The sequence below is a fragment of the Eretmochelys imbricata genome, chromosome 1 (assembly GCF_965152235.1).
Source record: "Eretmochelys imbricata isolate rEreImb1 chromosome 1, rEreImb1.hap1, whole genome shotgun sequence".
In the NCBI taxonomy this organism is placed as follows: Eukaryota; Metazoa; Chordata; order Testudines; family Cheloniidae; genus Eretmochelys; species Eretmochelys imbricata.
In genome coordinates this window covers 127,980,282-128,000,329 of record NC_135572.1, presented here as the reverse complement: position 1 = coordinate 128,000,329, position 20,048 = coordinate 127,980,282, and the positions used below count along the sequence as shown (strand labels likewise).

The 20,048-nt window shown below is 39.0% G+C and overlaps 1 protein-coding gene across 1 annotated transcript in view; it reads left to right on the top strand.

Annotated features, from left to right (window-relative positions):
* The window catches only part of PRKX (protein kinase cAMP-dependent X-linked catalytic subunit), a 129,431-nt gene extending 118,741 nt beyond the window's left edge, over positions 1-10,690 (top strand). Inside the window, exons 8-9 of the mRNA XM_077815361.1 lie at positions 3,822-3,971; positions 5,965-10,690. Of these exons, the coding sequence (XP_077671487.1) occupies positions 3,822-3,947 (126 nt within the window). The 3' untranslated portion in view covers positions 3,948-3,971; positions 5,965-10,690. The remainder of the gene's footprint in view (positions 1-3,821; positions 3,972-5,964) is intronic.
* The last annotated feature ends 9,358 nt before the right edge of the window (positions 10,691-20,048 follow it).

Below are 20,048 nucleotides of genomic sequence, written 5' to 3'. Positions count from 1 at the left end.
ACAGGATGGGTGAAGGGTTCAGGCTCAGGTGGTCCCAGAAGCAGCAGCATGTCCCCCTGTGACGTTGCACTCCATATGTTTTATAGAATATGTTTATAAGTGTGAATATGGTGCAACAGGAATATGCTTTATGCAAAAGGTCTCTTGTAAGGTATCATTACAAAGATTATAATCTACTAAATGTGGTCATCCTATTTGTATGAATGTATCATTCTTGTATCTAAAACTAGAAATATGAACTATAACTCTGAGGTCCTATTGTAATTATGCAAAGAGTGGGCCATTAATGGTGGTTTGGAATCTTGACCTGGTGTTTTTCCATTTAGAAGGAGGGGTGGGGACCCAAAGAGACAAAGGATTCCCGCCTTGTGCCAAAGCTATGAAAGGGGGGGAACAGAACAAAGGGGGCTGCCAGTCATGAGAAATCCCCTAGTTACCACCTGAGCTGTACAAGGATTGCACCAGGGGAAAGGATTAGGCCCAGACTAGGAAGAGGTCTAGTCTGTAAAACGGAACATCTCTGAGGGTGTGATTTATCTGTAATGAGTTTCTTAATGTGTTAGGCTTAGACTTGCATGTTTTGTTTTATTTTGCTTCGTAACTTACTTTGTTCTGTCTGTTATTACTGGAAACCACTTAAATCCTACTTTTTATACTTAATAAAATCATTTTTTGTTTATTAATTAACCCAGAGTAAGTGATTAATACCTGGGGGAGCAAACAGCTGTGCATATCTCTCTATCAGTGTTATAGAGGGCGGACAATTTGAGTGTACCCTGAATAAGCTTTATACAGAGTAAAACGGATTTATTTGGGGTTTGAATCCCATTGAGAACTGGGTGTCTGGGTGCTGGAGATAGGTGACCTGCCGAGCAGTTTTTGGTTAAATTCTGCAGCTCTGGGGGACGTGGTTCAGACCTGGATCTGTGTTTGCAGCTGGCTAGCGTGTCTGGCTCAACCAGGCAGGGTTCTGGAGTCCCAAGCTGGCAGGAAAAATGGGCTTAGAGGCAAATTCAGCATAGCAGGTGACAGTCCTAATGGAGTCTCTGTGACCGAACCTGTCACACCCTCCTCTGGCTCCTACACGGAGGCGCAGCCAGGTGGCTCTGCGTGTTGCCCTGTTCTCAGGCGCCGCCCCCTCAGCTCCCATTGGTCATGGTTCCCGACCAATGGGAGCTGTGGGGGTGGCATTAGGGCATGGGCAGCATGCAGAGTCGCCTGGCTGCCCTTATGTGTAGGAGCCGGAGGGGAGATTTGCTGTCTGCTTCCTGGCAGCTGTATGGCATGGAGGCTAGCAGGGAGCCTGCCAGCACCACCACGCAGCACCACCATGAGGAGAGTCAATGGCCCGGTCAGCAATGCTGACCGGAGCTGCCAGAATCCCTTTTTGACCGGGTGTTCCGGTCAAAAATCAGACACCCGGTCACCCTACCCGTGACCTGTCCATGACTTTTACTAAAAATACTCGTGAATAAAACGTAGCCTTACTTATGAGAGTACCACCGTTTTTTTTCCCCAGTTCCATATTGATCACATGACTTTGGACGTAACACTAAAATAACTAAGGAAAACCATCTATATCCCATACCTAACAGGAATAATCTTAATTTCAAAATGTTTTCAATACTTTTCCTGAAGGAATTAATAGTAATGTTCTGATCTGTTAATGGCTTATAGCAAATTATATGAATAAAGCTTTAGATTAGGCAATTTGATATTCCAGTGCCTTTGCAATGCCAAGCAGACGATGCAGGTTTGATTCACAATGCTAAATTTACTGTCTAGGTAGTAGGGCATGGAGGTTATGTGAGAGAAAGCAAACCAAACTGGCTAATGAAAGAAAGATACAAAGGGAACCCTATTCTGTACTTCAGGCCCAGAGGGAGAGTAGACTGGTGATTTATGTGCTAGATGTAAGACAGGGAAGGCTATGGAGACTGGGAATCCCCAGGCCAATATTAGAAATGCAAAGGACCTTCAGGGGAAGCCAAGAACAGATGGTTCCTCACAATATCTCCACATTTGCTTTAAAAGATCTACTGGAGTGAAAGAAATACTTTTATTAATATAACATTGTAAAATCAGCATTTTATGATGTGGCTACTTTTTCTTCAAATTACAGCAGTTCAAATTACTTTTTATTTTAAGTGCTGAATGCTTTTCTCCTGTATGGGTTTATTGCCAGACTAGAAAAAACATAGGATATTAACGATGTGAAGTATCTGAGTGAAACATTTTAATGCACTTACAAGCAATCAGTTTGATAGGTTTGGGGTGTTTTCTGAGCCAAAAAACAAGGTATGCAAATCACTATTGAGGAGGGGTTGGAAAGAGACACTTTTGTTGCCAGCAAAAGGACCTACTGATGTCATCATGGCAAAGACTATTAAAAAGACATTAATATTTAATGTGACCAAATCACTTCTTGATGCTCAGCAGGAAAAAGTCATTTGCTGTTTATATTTAACTCTCTGTAACAGAACATTCTTGAAGCTTCTGACTAATTGCTTAGTGATTAAAATTTCAATCTCATATCTTTACTGTATTACTACAGTGCCATTCACCACAGTATGTAAGCACTGTGCAACAACTGAGAAGCCTTAAGCATGCCTACAAATGATAAAATAATTAGGGGAGATGATTTTATAAAATGGGGTACGGGAGAGTATTTATTTATTTTTATCCTTTCTTACTACTTTCTTTACCTCATCCTTTCTCTCATGGTGTTTATTAATTTCTTCTTGTCTCCTGCTTTTCCTTCCCTGTTACCCCATTAATGTTAAGGAACTACCACCACGGGGCACGTCCTTGTGCCATGTGTAATAATTGGTCCTACTTTATTTATGGATATTGCCCAGCATAGAGTCAGTGCTAAGATGTCCATTGACCCTTAGAGAGAGTTAAAAGATGTGACTATTGATGATGGTCAAATCTCTAGGAAAAAACAGATGAGTTAAGGATGGAGCTTCAGCCTTGATGTAATCTTTGTACTCTCTTGTGTTTAATCCAGAGTCAACATTATTCCAAAGCCTTTTTCTTAGCTCTGCTCATCCTTGTATCAAAAATTAAATCACAGAAATTTTATTCTATGTCTTAATAGAGCCATCATATCTGAAAATATGAATGCCCCCACTAAAATCATTCCAAGTACTGCTGTCAGGAACCTCTTCCTGTCTATCGCACAGACCACATAAGCCCCCCTCCACCCTCTTGTCTGTCCCGTTGTCCTAGACAAACTCCTGGTCGTCGTCTTTAAGGTCCTTCAGCATTTAGCCTGGACCTATTAGGCCTACTACGTTGTTGAGCCATTGATTCCTGCCTTCCTTCTACCAGTAATAGCAGCCTAGAGCACTTGCTTCTCCCTCACCCACTCGCATCCCAACTCTTCATGAATGGGAGAAAAACTCCTAGTTAAATCCATAAATCTTGTCCTGCAAATTTCTACTCAAAAATCACTTCTTCCATAATGCATAGAGCAAACTGCACCCTGATAACAGTATGCAGGTGGGAATTGTAAATAGTGCCCCTGATTTGCTAAAAATTACACAATCTTATTTTTGTTATCCTGTTCCCCTCATCACCCCTCCCCGCCCCACTAACCTGCTTTTTTCTCTTGTCCTCCTGTTGTCTGGTATTTTAGACTGCAAGCTCTTTGAGCAGGGACTGTCACTTGCTGTTTGTACAGCGTTTACAATGTGGGAACCAACCTGATTGGCCTCTAGGCACTACTACAGTATGTGTTCAAAAAGATGATGATGAAGAGATAATTACTGTGGTATGAAAACATCTATTTCATTTTTGTATTGTTTATTTCTGGTCAGCCTCCAATAGTGCCGAAGGTATCCAATGATGGAGATACATCTAATTTTGAAGCTTATCCTGAAGATGACTGGAACAAAACCCCTCCTGTAGCCCCTAAAGATCTAGAAATTTTCCAGAACTTCTGAGGGGGGACAACCAAACTCGGCAAGGTATTTGACCTTCATCTTTGTCAGTTGTAACCTTAGTAAAATAGCAGCATGTAATATGTATGTTGAAATTCTGTAGGAAATTTCGGTTTGTACAACAGAGCCTTGTGCAGAAGAAACAGTGCTACCAGATTTGCCTGTTACTGTGGGGTATGCTCATTTATTAGAGTTACTCTTCTGGGGTGGGGTTCGTAATTCTATCAATGTACTGTTTGTGTCACTTGTGTTCTCGTACAGAGCTCTACTTCTGCAAGTTCCCTCCCAATGGAGCTATCCTACAGGACCTAGGTTCCCCAGGGCTGGGTTCTTCCAGCCCCGGAATCAGGCAAATGAACACACACGTGTCTGAGAGGACTGGGACAATCAGCACTCCCAAGCTGACCCCTTATATGTCCCTGGACTCAGTAGGCTGGATCGAGCAGCACTTCTAAGCTGTCACCCTCATAGGCCCTTGGACTCAGCAGGTTGGGTCGAACAGCACCTCCAAACTGTCACCCTCATATGCCATGGGCACTGCACCGGAATAGAGTACGCCTGAGCAGGCTGGATTGAGCAGCACTTTTAAGCTGCCACCCTCCTATGTCCCAGGTTCAGAACATCCCTATCCCCACTTTTACATTACAGTTGTTTTGGTAGTAACCCACTTGGTGAACAAACTCCACAGGATTTTTGGGTGCTGCAGGGATCTTTAGCTTAGGAACGAGGAATGTTGCTGCAGAGCGAATGAGAGAGCCAAAAAACACCTACGATGGAGGGGGCAAGAGAGGAGCAACCAGCTTAACCATGAAAGTTATGTATTGCCATGTAATGACCATAGGGAAGCCAAACAAAACAGTTATAATATTAAATCTAACTTAAATTTGATTATGAAAGTCAGGTTTAGAAAACTATAACTGATCACACAAGTCAGGGTCAGAAGGCTATACCGAGAGAGAGAGAGAGAGCTGGGTTCTCACCACTCCGTGAAGCTGGACTCAATCAGGGGTCCCAGGTGGTGGTGGTAGCTGAGGGTCCGGAGTGCTGGAGACAGGCAGAGCCCTCAGCATGATCAGTCAGGAGAAGATGAAGTCCCAATGGAACTGATGCAGATTTTTGAACCAAGCATTAGAACACTTACTTGAGCATGGGTGGGGTTTTTGTAGGGACAGAACAGTGGTTCAAGGGAGAACACTAGATTTGTTTATGGCTAAACTGATGGCTCAAGGGAGTATACGAAAGTTGTATTGTTCAGGCTAGACAATAGGAACTGATCATTCCTGGCCATGGGTGATGTTCCTTCGAGGGAGCTCACAATACAGTTAGGCAGCTTCAGTACTTTGGATACCAATAAAGGATTTATTACTAGAATTGGTCTGATAACTACTGCGCTGGATGTGTGCAGGCGTGGGTTCATTAACATCTGGAGCAGAGATCCCCCATCATGCAGTGCTTCCCTGCTTTTCTGGTCCCAGGATTCAGTGCAGTTCTTCCCTTGGAATCTCTGTTCTCCATTCAGTATGCTAATGGGGATGCCTCCCTGTCCCATCCTTGATGCAAGTGAGGTTAGGGGAGTTTCCTTTATCCTGTCACCCTTATCCCAGGGGTTTAGGTGTGTCTTCCACTGCCTTTTCGTAAGTCTTTCTTCTGATCGGTTTTGGTTCAAGCAGAGGCTGGGGATGGGAAGGTCTTTTCGTGAGACAGACAGGCTGGATACTGTTCCCTGGTTCCCCAAGAACACAGAGCTGACGGGTAACAACAGCTTCTGATTATTTAATCACATCGCTATATGATTCACCATGCTCTTTTTAAGATTCGGTTAGGGTGAGAAAAATGGAGAAGGGTAATGTATAGTAAATATATAAATAATATGAAGTATACTAGATGAAGAGATACTAGCTAAGTTTACAGATGAGGTGGTCCAAGCATTTGTATGTCCCTATTTTCACAGCATTGTAATCTTAACTATAATAGTCTGGAACTTGGCATTCTTTTAAAACGTTTTTTTTTTTTCTTTTAGTTTTATGGTGGAAACTGGAAGAAGATTGACGTGGTATTCGCAGGTTTGCAAAGAAGAACTAAGTACATACATGAAGACATTCTTTGACATATAGGAGAGTGTTATCACATTCATATGTGCACATTAGTAGATAAATATTTAACAATTGGCAGGCAGGTGAGACTCATTTTAACTGTATAGAATTGGCATTAGTTTAGCAAATTATGATACTGAAAGTCTACTCTGTAGTAGACTCATGAAAAATTCTATGTTGTAGTTTTTTAACTTGTTTTAGTGTTAGTTTCCTGCTATGCCCAGATCCTTTTTGCATAGTTAACTCATAGTCTTAATTTTATAAGTTTATACTAAACTTGTGTAATTAAAAGCACAAATTAGTATATATGTATATAATGAATACAATACAACTAAAGCACAGGAACTGTGCAAAGATGTAAATTTTTGTACTTTGCAGAGTCTATGATTTTTATTTTTCAAATAATGTTTTTCAAGAAGTTCTCTGGGGGAAAATCGTAAAAGGATAAATGAGTTTTTCATCATCTTATATGCATTTTATAATTCTTTGTAAAAAATAAAAATAATTAAGTTTAAAAAGATTTGTACCTAAAATTTCCAGTGCTTCACATTTGCAACCATAATACTTGAAAGCAGAAAGAAAAAGGACATGTTTTGTTGTTCATTTCAAAAACATATTAACTTCATAAGTAACTTTGGTTAAAACAATGCATTGTGTTTTTACATGACATGATATTTGGTGACTACACGCTGTGTATAGTGGGTTTCCCTTATATGTGAAATCACTGTAGGGCAAATAAAGCAGTGCATGCTGCTAATGAGGGGCGGGGGGTAGATCTATTGTTGCTCTCACTGTGTTTCTGCTTTATCCAATTTCTGATCTTTAAGTAGGAGAATGAGTTACTCAAAGAAAATATGAGAAATGTGTAAACTAAAAGATGTGAACAGTAGTATAAACAGTGTGAATGTGTTAGTGAAGAGTACACAATCCTCCCTAACAAAAAAATCTAGATTTTAAAAAATCAACCAAAAACTACTAAACGTTGTTGTTTGGTTATGCTGCAAAATATGGAATTATCTTTGAATATTTTTCCTAAAAATCATGGAATTACTTAACTTTGTGGAAATGATCTGTACAATAGCTCCATTTTTTTTTAACTTCCTGGCTCTCCCTAGTAGCTCTATTTTCCCCAAGTTGAGTACAAGCAGTGTCAGGCATACTTTGATCATAGTTGAAATTATTTTTGTTATTGACCTAAGTAGGAGCTGTTGGGTGCTCAGTACTTTTGAAAATCAGACAGGTGCCTAAATATGCGTTTAGATGCCTAACTTTGTGCTCCTATATTTGAAAATCCAGGGCTAAACTTATGCGGGTCTTGTTTTATAAGTCCTCACCATTAGGACTTTAAACATGTGCAGGATTGGACTTCAGGTTTAAACCTAATCTGTTTTTTATCTACTCTGATCAGTTTTCTAGGTGGACCACATCCGTTTATAAGTGGAGCGCACTGTATTTAAGGAATATTTGCAATAATGCTTCATTTTAAGTAATACCAAATACTAGCAGGTGATGTGTGTATACACATATATGCAGAGGTAGATTTAGATATAATTTAAGAATATTTGATTTCATGTTTCACACTGTGATATTTGCGCTAACATAAGGAATTGATTTTGAAGTATCAGGGTTTAAAAACAAAACAAAAATACATGCTTCCAATGATTGTGTTGTAGATAAATTTGTAGTTAGGCCAAAAGTATTTTTTTAAAAGGCACATTTGTGCCCTGGAGTCTTACTACTTATACTGATGGCTCTAAGTAGAGTTTAAGAATACCAAAACAGATGATGTGGACACTTCTCCACAGATCTCTGCACCTCAGTCATAACCTGCAGTGCCCTAGGTATTGTTGAAATCTAGGCCTAAGTTGGGTAATTGTTCTGAACTGCATGCTAAATGCAATATAGTACAGTATGTGATATTCAAATGGTCACTTGGCTCATAACCCAAGTTAGTAAAATAATTCTGCTTCTGACTTCAGTCATATTTCAGCCAGGAGTCTCTAGCAGTAAAAAGCTGCTGACATCTGTACCCACCTAGTTCTCATCAGTTCACAAGTGCAGTGAGCTGACAGATATAATTAATCATATGTCAAACTCCAATTTCTGCTTTATATTGAAAAATTAATGGCATATATCCCTGGACCTATATACCGGAGTGTGACTGATTACATAAGTGTCTTGCGGAAATGCAGACAGTGTTTATCTGGTAGTAAACTGAGGACACCAAAGGGGAAATTCTGTGTTGCTATTGACATCTTGATAACTTTATGCAAGTGCCACATATCGCTGATTATTAATAGGCCCCACATGCCACTCCCATTAAATACTGTGTAGAAATTGGTAATAAATAAAAAGATACAGAACTGGCATAAGAAACCGTCATTTTACTTGGTAAAAATATATCAATCTCTGTAAAATGTTTGGTCTGGCATGTATTTATATGCAGTGAGATAGCTTTCTCTTGCTGATTTGATAGAATAATTAAGTACACAGCACACAGAGCTTGTATTTTCAAAAGAGTACAGTTCTTTCTAATGTGTAAGCTTACAGTATTCCATGGAGAACTATAAAACCCATTTCTTATTACAAAATGTACATATTGCAACGAACGTGCTGAATTTCAAGAACTAGGTTTGCAGATTTAAAAACTGAACTGCCTAAGACCTCATTTACATCTTCAAAGCCAGAAGAGGGGAATAACATTACATTTGAACACACGTATCACATTGGAGGTAATTGATCTTGAATGTTTTCACACCAGGAGTTAGATTTTTGTCCGTGAAATTTATCCATTGTTGGCAATGGATGCACTGAAACTCTTTGTGCCAGAGAGTAAAGAAATCTAATCAGGCAGGTAAATTAAGTTGATAGATTGACTTTACATTCTTTCTGGAGCTGTGTGTGCATGTATAGCTGATCTCTAATTATTACAGACTAATAATCTCTTTATGTGCTTTCTAGTATAAAACTTATTTCACATTTTGGTAACTTATAATTAACCATAGACCACTTTCAGAACATTATTTAAATGAAAACGGTTTTGTAATTATGAGCAGTTTTTTCCTGTACAATATAGATTTAAGAGGCACCACTGCCTACCCATTTTATTTATTTGCATAGCTGGGTCAGTTTCATTTTACCTCTTTGCTCATTGGGATTTCACACCACACTGTTGCAAATATATATCAGTGCTTAACCAGAAGTTCTCAGACAGACGCTGCATGAATGACTCAGATTTCTTCAGTAATTTAAAACATTTTTTTTTCATTTTTTTTATTTGACTGAAGTGTTATTCTCTAAAGTTCTTTTTATAATGGTTGCTTTTGTTAACAAGTATTTTGCATATAAACTAGTGCTGTTTCCCACAACAATCTATAAGACCTTTCTATTTCTTCAGCTTCAGTGAACAAGAACGTTAAAAAGAAACGTTAAAATTATCTTTATTTTTGTGTTTATATATTTGTTTTTAAACTGCTCAATATGAGCTTTTAAGTGAATGAACTTGCATTGTAAACTAAATTGCCTTGTAACCAAATGATTAAAATGCTTCATGATTTAGATGGAGAACATGCTGTAGATTTTCCTGTAAATTAGCTTAATTGATGAATACTTGTGCTACTGAGCTTTAACTCATGTGATCTTCCACTGTAGAAAAGTCATTGTTAATTGATCAAAATATAGGTACTAAACTATGTTTAAATGGATGAACAGGGATTTTGTGGATTTTGAAAGCAATTAAAATATGCCTACTATTCAGTCCATCTGCTTGCCATTCAGAAGACTTGTGATGCAGTGCTTCCTCTGCTATACAGTTATTTTTCAGCTTTCAAGAACTGTAGCATGATTCCTTTTGTACTGTACTGTGTACAGACTTTTCCATGTATTGCACTTTTCTATGGCAAACCTAACTGCTTGATAAATACTTGCATAGTAAGTAGTGGTAGTTGCAGCAGGCATCCGTGTACTACTTAACCAATTTGAACTGCTAGACTGCCAAGGTTAACTTAGACAAATCTTATGTGTTGTTGGTTGCTTGTCCTAAATCCAATGTATAAGTACTGTTCAAAGTCATAAGTCAGCCCTCATTGCACAATTAAAATCACTGTGATCTGTACATAAACTTTAGTAAAATTTTACTGCTGTTTAATTTATGTAATATCTGTCAATTCTGGATTTGTTTAATAAACCTTTCTATCTTTGTAAGTGTCTAAAATCTAGTTTGCTTCTATTTATATTGGGAAGAGGGTATAACTTCTGCACCAGCTTTCAAAATGAAAATGCTTAATTGTTTTTTTTTTTTTTTTTAAACTGTCCCTTTTTAAAGCAGAAGTCAAGATTTCTCAGCACAAGACTCAGGTGGTGAAAGATATTTCAGTCGCCACTGGCATGAAGAGTGAACAGGAAATATTGGAGAACAAAAATGTTCTGATTCCTGTTTGTTCAGGGATATCTCCAATAGTACAAAACATAATCTGCAAAGTTCTCATTAAATTGTGTAAACATTTAGTCCTGATCTAGTTCAGCGTGTTCACGATTTAATGCTCTAAATCTTCCCCAAGTTGATTTCATGCTGTTTTTAATTTAATCAAGTGTGAAAACACATGTATTGAATCAAGTACATTTAACTAAATATTCCCTGTGTTCAGGAGCCTCAGAAAAATACATGGTGTTCTACAGATGTTCATGTAAGTGTGGTATCAAACGGCTTCTCTGTGGTTGTGATGACTTCCTGCTAGAGTAGACTACAGTTCTTTAGTTTTGCATTGATCGTAACATACAATGGCAGGGGAAATCCAAATTAAAATTCTATTTTAGAATGGTCTCCCTCGCAAGTCACTTAAAATTGAACCAACCAAAATAATTTTAGATCAGTCACTTGGAGATTCTATCCCTGTCTTTGCCACAGAGTTCTGTTGTGATGCTCAATAAGTCACTTAACCAAAATTAACAGGCGGTCACTAAATTGTGTTCCTCGTTTTCTGGGTGCCCAAATTAAGAAACCTGGAATATGACTTCCACAATGATGAGCACTTACAGCTACACTTGAACTCAGTGAGGCCTGTGCTCTGAAGAAATAATATGCTGTATATTGGTAAGTATTCTGAAAAATCAGGTTGTAGATATATCAAATTGAGTATCAAAAATAAGTAGATACTTAGAACAGAACATAAGAACGGCCATACTGGGTCAGACCAAAGGTCCATCTAGCCCAGTATCCTGTCTTCCAACAGTGGCCAATGCCAGGTGCCCCAGAGGGAATGAATAGAGCAGGTAATCAAGTGATCCATTCCCTGTTGCTCATTCCCAGCTGGCAAACCGAGGTTAGGGACACCATGTCTGCCCATCCTGGCTAATAACCATTGATGGACCTATCCAAGAATGTATCTAGTTCTTTTTTGAACTCTGTTAAATAGTCTTGGCCTTCACAACATCCTCTGACAAAGAGTTCCATCGGTTGACTCTGAATTGTGTGAAGAAACACTTCCTTTTGTTTGTTTTAAACCTGCTGCCTATTAATTTCATTTGGTGACCCCTAGTTCTTGTTATGAGAAGGAGTAAATAACACTTCCTAATTTACTTTCTCCACACTATTCATGATTTTAGATCTCAGTCATATTCCCCCCTTAGTCGCCTCTTTTCCAAGCTGAAAAATCCCAGTCTTACTAATCTCTCCTCTTATGGCAGCTGTTCCATACCCCTAATCATTTTTGTTGCCCTTTCTGAACCTTTTCCAATTCCAATATATCTTTTTTGAGATGGGGCGACCACATCTACACACAATATTCAAGATGTGGGTGTCCCATGGATTTATATAGGGGCAATATTATATTGTATGTCTTATTATTGATCCCTTTCTTAATGATGCCTAACATCCTGTTTGCTTTTTGACTGCCCCTGCACGAGTGGATGTTTTCAGAAAACTATCCACAATGAAGCCAAGATCTTTCTTGAGTGTTAACAGCTAATTTAGGCCCCATCATTTTATATGTATAGTTTTCCAGTGTGCATTACTTTGCATTGATCAACATTGAATTTCATCTGCTATTTTGTTGCCTGGTCACCTAGTTTTGAGAGATCCATTTGTAGCTCTTTGCAGTCTGCCTGGGACTTAACTTTCTTGAGCAATTTTGTATCTTCTGCAAATTTTGCCACCTCACTGTTTACCCCTTTTTCCAGATCATTTATGAATATGTTGAATAAGACCAGTCCCAGTACACACCCCTGGGGGACACCACTATTTACCTCTCTCCATGCTGAAAATTGACCATTTATTCCTACCCTTTGTTTCCTATCTTTTAATCAGTTACCAATTCATGAGAGGACCTTCCCTCTTATCCCTTGACAGCTTACTTTGCTTAAGACCCTTTGTTGAGGGACTTTGTCAAAGGCTTTCTGAAAATCTAAATACACTATATCCACTGGATCCCCTTGGTCCACATGTTTGCTGACCCTGTCAAAAAATTCTGGTGGGGCACGATTTCCCTTTACTAAAACCATGTTGACTCTTCCCCAACAAATTATGTTCATCTATGTGTCTGACAATTTTGTTCTTTACTATAGTTTCAACCAGTTTGCCCGCTACTGAAGTCAGGACCTGTAATTGCCGGGGTCACGTCTGGAGCCCTTTTTAAAAATTGGTGTCATATTAGCTAACCTCCAGTCATTTGGTACAGAAGTTAATTTAAATGATAAGTTACAGATGACAGTTAGTAGTAGTTCTTATATTTCATTTGAGTTCTTTCAGAACTCTTGGGTGAATACCATCTGGTCCTGATGACTTATTACTGTTTAGTTCATCAATTGGTTCCAAAACCTCCTCTAGTCACTCCTCAATCTGGGACAGTTCCTCAGACTTGTCACCTAAAAAGAATGGCTGAGGTTTGGGAATCTCCCTTGCATCCACAGCCCTGAAGACCAAGGCAAAGAATTCATTTAGTTTCTCCGCAATGGCCTTATCATCCTTGAGTGCTCCTTTAGCACCTCGATCGTCCAGTGGCTCCACTGGTTGTTTAGAAGGCTTCCTGCTTCAGATGTACTTTTAAAAAAAAAATTGCTATTACTTTTTGAGTCTTTGGATAGCTTTCTTCAAATTCTTTTTGGTCTTCCTAATTATATTTTTACACTTAATTTGCCAGAGTTTGTGCTCCTTTCTATTTTCCTCACTAGGATTTAACTTCTACTTTTTAAAGGATTCCTTTTTGCCTGTCACTGCTTCTTTTACTTTGTTTAGCCATGGTGGCACTTTTTTGGTTCTCTTAATGTTTTTTTTAATTTGGTGTATTCGTTTGAGTTGGGCCTCTATTATGGTGTCTTTAAAAAGTTCCCGTGCAGCTTCCAGGGATTTCACTTTGGGCATGTACCTTTTAATTTTTGTTTCTCTAACTTCCTCATTTTGGGGTAGTACCCTTTCTGAAATTAAATGCTACAGTGTTTGGCTCCTGTGGTGTTTTCCCCACCACAGGGATCTTAAATTTAATTATGTTATGGTCACTATTACCAAGCAGTCCAGATATATTCACCTCTTGGACCAGATCCTGTGCTCCACTTAGGACTAAATCAAGAATTGCCTCTCCTCATTTAAGATTTTTACTTCATTTGATTCTACGCTTTCTTTCACATATCATGCCACTCCCCTACCAGCACAACCTGTTCTGTCCTTCTGATATATTTTGTACCCTGGTATTACTGTGTCCCACTGCTTATCCTCATTCCACCAAGTTTCTATGATGCCTATTATATCAATATCCTCATTTAATATGAGGTACTTTAGCTCACTCATCTTATTATTTAGACATCTATCAGTGGTATATAAGCACTTTAAAAACTTTAAATCTGTCTGTAATTGAATGTAAATGTAATGGAATAGGACTTTTTACATTTGACTGTTTCTCATCAGATCCTAGCTGTATTTTATCATCTTCCATCCTCTCCTCCTCACTAGGGCATAGAGAATCTCCATTAATAGATCCTCCCCTAAGGGATATCTGTCTGAACCACATGCTCCTCCACACCTGTCAGCTTTCCCTTTTACTTTTGACATAAGATACCTGTGCCTCATTTCCTCATTTGTAAAATGGGAATAATACCATCTCTTTGTTTCACACAGGTGTTGTGAAGATTACTCATTTCTTATGAAGCACTAAGTTGCTGCAGGGATGAGCACCTTAGAAAAGTACATGAGGAAATTAATTCTCTCTTCAGAGCAGGGTTTGAATAGTATGCAGTGAATAAGGACTGGGGCCACAAATAGAAACAATGAGAATAAAATAAAATTTTGAATGTCTGCTCATTAAGTGGGCGGTGTTCATCCTGTACACTGAAAGAGGTAGAGTTCCATGTGCTAGCAACAGAAGTAGCATATGAGTATGCAATTAAAGACTTATGTGTACACACAAGGGGAGCGAATTAAGCTTGCACATGCAACCTTAGTTCTGGCATTTTGTAACTTTTGCATATTTGACTTTGCAAACTTAATGTTCTTTCAAGATACTGTTTTTTGTCTGTAATTTCCTAGGTTTTAAAAAAAGCAAACTGAAAAAACCAGTTCTGTCATAGTGAACCATACTGACTTCCATATTGTTCACCAGTGGAACATTTAGATCCGGAGCATGGACCTCTGCCACTCAAGCTAATGGAGTAATAGCAATAGAAGGTTGTCCTCCTCTGTGTGGGCCAAGTACTAGAGGGAGATAAGGCACACATTTTGCCAGTGGGTTTCACAGACATTTGTTGACAGCAGATGAGTGCTGACTCCGCAAGCCTGGATTCTAATCCAGGTTCTGAGGGGAAAACATTCTAGTGGTTATACACCTTTACTGCTGGCTTCTCCAGGCTGTTCCACTCCTGGTTTCCCTGCATCAGCTCCTGTTCTCCTGTGCTCATAGTGACTGCTGCCTGCAAGGAGTTGCAACCACATGGTCAGTCCTATTCAGCCTCTGCATTCCTGGCTTGGGCTGTGCTAAGTGAAAACAGTATCTTAGGAGAACTTAGCTGTCAAACTCTCTCTACTGAGCATGTGCTAAAAAGATTTTTCAGAGGCTCATAACTTTGCCACATTTGAGCAGGTTTTCACAGGAAAGGCAAAAGACACATCCCTTATAACAGTACAATCCCACCTTCCTCCTGGCCAAATTTCACATCAGTGCCACAAAGCACTGAGGTGCTGAAGTTTCTCAATGATAGCTATAACCTACGTTCTCTTTAAGCTGCGCAGCCACCCAGCAGGCTATCAAGTACCGCACACTTCAGGTGCCGCGCTCCTCTGCCTTGGAGCCCCTGGGCCCTGGTCAACTGCTCACAGACCCTTCCTGCTTGCTGAGCAGCGGGGAGAGAGGGTGCTTATGCCAGGATGTCCTCCTTCCCTCCCCTTCCCCCCAGTACCCCATCTCCGCTGAGAGGGACACAACAGCGCTCAGGAGTGGGCTGGAGCTTGCAGGCTACTGCTGCTGTCTGAGCAAGTAAGTTTCAGACTGCTGAGTGCGGCTCTACTTAAAGGGTAGCACATCTCTCTCACACACAGTGTGTCTGTTTCTGTCTTGCACATGCCCATAGTGTGTGTGTCTCACTCACTTCCCAACACGTACTTGTATTGTTACTTCTTGATATTTCCAGCAATATACATATATTCTCCATAATTTTATTCTTTCAAAATATTATTTTAGTTTTTTGACTGGTCTGTGCATTTCATCATTTTTATTTCTCTCATGCTTAAATTTAATTCTTTGAGTAGCAAATTCTAAAATGCCTAACCTGTCCTGACTGAAGTAATTATTCCGATGGTAACTTTTTAAAAATATATATCATATCTAGGTTTTTTGTTTCTGCTGGTGGTGCACATCCATTCATTACCTTGATATTAGTGCACATAACAAAATTAATTTTGGAAATATTGGCTATAAGAATTTTTTAACATGAGCAAAACAATGTGTTTCTCTAACCTTGTTCTGAGAAGTGGTTGAACTGCTGTGCCTGAAATAAAAAAGAAAACACCAGCCTGGTGCATACACTCAGCATCGAAAATTTCAGCCCAAACAGTTAGTGTGATAATGTTATAAGTAACTGAAATCAGGGTCTTAAAATAGAAAGTCTCAGGCAACTTTAATAATAGGTGGCCCTATCCGCACCACTTAAGGGCATGTCTACATGGTGATGATAAATCCGCAGCTAGCCCGCGTCAGCTAACTCAGGCTTGCAGGGTTCAGACTTTAGGGCTGAAAAATTTGTGTAGACGTTCAGTCTCGGGCTGAAGCCTGAGCTCGGGGATCCTGCGAGAGTGGAAGGTCCTGGAGCTCAGGCTCCAGCTTGAGCCTGAACACCTACAAAGAAATTTTTAATCCTGCAGCCTGAGCCCTGTGAGCCCAAGTCAGCTGATATGGGCTAGCCAGAGCTGTGCCCTGGGCTTTTATCCCCATGTGGCTGTACTGTATAACAACTGTCTGTCCTAGCAAATATAACTCTGTAGTCTGCTATTCATGTAAAGGGCTAATCTCTTTCTGATTAGTCCTAAATTAATTAAGACACATGGAGTGTCTGTGTTAATTGCTGCTATACATACACAGTATTAAACAAACTTCTTTCTGTAGCAATTGGACTGATTTTGTAGTTTTTTTAAATACATTTAACTATTCTTTGTTTTGCTTTCAGGAGGGAGAGGGCTTTTCTTGTTTTTAGATACCTCTGTATGCTTCAGGTCAGTCGTCCAGAAAAGAGAACAGTGCAAGTGTGACAATCTTCCATTTAGAAATCTAGCTTTCTGCAGAGGTAAGGACCCAGTTCTCTCCCAACCCCCCGTCCCTTATAGCAGCTGTATCATAACACATCACTGTTCATTTTTAAAATTTTAGGCTATTTTAATTTTTGATCTATTTGTAATTTTCCCTCCCTTTTTTTTTATTTCCTAGATGTTGCCTATATAAAGATGCTCACTCTTTGTAGTTTCCAAAAGATGGAGGTAACAGCTTAGCAAGAAATATCTTGCTAAGGATGTATTCGCTTCCATACCCCTCCATTGCTATGGCAATTGGGAGCTTTTAGGGCCACATGTTTGCCTCTGTTCTGGTTTTTGGGCTACCTGAGCTGTCCAAAAAGGCCAGAAGACTTACCCACAGGACAGCTGCAGACTGACATAGTGAAATGGAATCCCTGAGATGAATCAGTCATCACAGTCAGCTCTGTGACACTCATTCTTGCTCCATAAAGGATGGGAAGGTGCAGGGCCAGGGTGTACAATATTCCAGAGGATCTTCTGCAATTGCAGTTAACAGGAGACTACTGGAGTTGGAATAGTTTAAAGCAGCCTTCAGACTACCTTAAATTATTCTGTGGGTTTTTACAAGCCCAGGAAAGGAAAGACCCCTTTCCTCAGTTGCAGCAAGTGTGATCTCTGCTCAGCAGAGAATTCTGGTCCTCATTAAGTATAACTGAAGAGCCAGTTCAAGGCTACAACTTGCTACAGCATATACGCCCCTTGAAGATCATGCTTGGACTGCATTTTATGTTCTAGATTCTAAACAAAAATCTTCTCAAACTCCTTGTCTCCCTAGGATAACACCAATATACTGAGGCACAAAAGGTAGTCTTTATTGATCTGAAAATAGTCTATCTGAAGTTGACTGAAATCTGGCTTTGTAATGAATTATTAAACATGATTGAAAATAAGGTATTAATGCAAACCAAAAAATAAGCAAAATAAGCAAATAAGGAAAACTTATTCTATACTAGTTGAAATAGTCAAATCTAGAAAAAACAATCCTGGTTAAGGCAAACGGAAATACATTATCAAACCATTCACTGTGATGACGAAGCAGTTGATTATGACTGTATTAAAATACAATCTTTTTTCTGTTCATTATTTAACTTTGAATGAAAACTGGCAGCAAGCTTCACCAATAGGGAGTGCCCTTAACAGTATACTTTCATCAATGCTTAATGCAATGGGCATTGTCCATGACTGGGGCCCCTAGCCCTGATGCATTACAAAGCCTCAAAGAGATCCCAAGCTGAATTGTCTCTGAGAGATGTATGCATTTATAATTACTCATCGCCATAGTAGGTAGGCAAAACAAATGGTGCTAAAAAATTAACACTCAGGGTTTATTTAATCAAATAGGATAATGCTAAATACGTTCAGGTGCCTTTCAGGCTAATGAAACTGGGGTGGGAACACATCGCTGGGCATTTTAAAGAACAACTGAGAAGAAAGTTTGGTTCTAGATGAGAACTCAATTACTGTTGGGTTTTGCTTCAGAGTCATCTCTTTTAGAGACACACCAACACAGGAGTTTTGTTTTTCTTGAAACTTCAAGCACACCTCAGCATATATTTTGAGTTTCTTTGCAGTGCCACTGTGATCCACAAGGCAATATTAAATCAGTCCCTTAAAGCACAAGAAAATCATCCTGCTGTAATCTGAAGATTGGATTAAAAGCAGTAGGTCTATTTCTTGAGCTGTAAGGGCTTTTCCAGTAACTGGCAATAGTACTAGTGCATATGCTCTCAGCACGGGTACCTACCCACTGGAGAGCAAAACTGTCGCAATATATTGCTAGGTAAAGTGGAGTGTGAACAGCACATTAAAATGGGTTACAAAAGTCCTTGTCCAGTGCTCCTATGAATTGTCACTCACAGCCAAAGACCCAAAGTTTGGTGTTGGATCGTTTTAACAAAATTTTGCTAGAGCTTGAAACTATAACTTAATGTCACTATCTGCTTCTTAAAGAGCATGAAATGTATCCATAGGAAGGCTATTTCTGTATGTCTGTTTTACTGAAATATGCTTTACTAAGCAGTCAAATCTTCCTGCAGACGCATGCATTTGATCTGATAGATTTTTAGATATGAAAAATTGTTATAAAGCCTATTTTCAAGTATCTACATAGCTTTCCAGTAGTTAATAAACATCCCTCCTCATTTTAGCCATTATTTGTACTATTGATGTTTATTTGCCTGTGGAAGATGTTAAAACAATACATTGTATGTTATTTAATCTGTTGAAACCTTACTTATTTTAATAAACTGACTTGTCAGTAGAGCAATTTCAGTTTAACAATGAGATTTCAAAAATGAGTGAAGCTTTTGAGGTAAAATATTTTACTATATAAGAGACCATGAACAACACAATTTGTATAAGAGGTTCTGGAGAGAACAGGGTGGTGCCACTTTGATTGTTTTTGTTCTGTAAACTTTTTTTTTTCCTCCTCTTTCTAATCTCTGGCCAGAGCTGTAGCTAGACATTCTTTGGTGTGTGGAAATTTAAATTGAATAATAAAATAAAAACATGGACTGAAAGGTGTATTAAGAAAGGAAGCCCTAATCAATCTCAAACTTTTCCGCCAAAGTAGTGAAGACATGCCATAAAAAAATAAGTTGCGGGGGGAGGGGGAAAGTGTGGAAGTATCAGACATAAAATGTCTAGCGAGTATGCATAAAACATCTACAGGAAGCAACTTGATTATTTCTATAGTTTCATAGATCTGCATAGATCAGACAATTTAAAAACAGGTCTTTGCCACAAGGACTTCAAATCTAAAACAGACCAGAGAAAGCTGGGTGTAACAGGAGGTTGGGGAGGTGGGGTGAAGGAAGAGTAGAGTCAGGATTTGTTATAATTTACTATATATTTTACATCACTCAAAAGTGTGCTAGGCACTTAAATGAAAGATATGGTCCCTGACCAGAAGAGTTTACAATCAAGGTTTTACACAACACATGTGAACATGACAGAATTATAGGAAGAGGATATATTACAGCAGTACAATAAGTTACTTGATTAAGGCTTGTGTGCCTCTAACTTGTTCTGTTTAATAGGTTTTATTCCTATGTTTACACTAAATAAGAATGATCGTAATGAGAGTGAATATTAATGACATGTTTGTTGTGGATACCACCATGTGTCACATTTTGTTCTATGTCTTTTTTTGGTTTCTAAGGAACTGTTCATTCTTCAAGTAATGTCCCTGTGGGTGCTCCACTTCAGATGCACATATGTCCTTGAGCTTTAGACTGGAGCTTT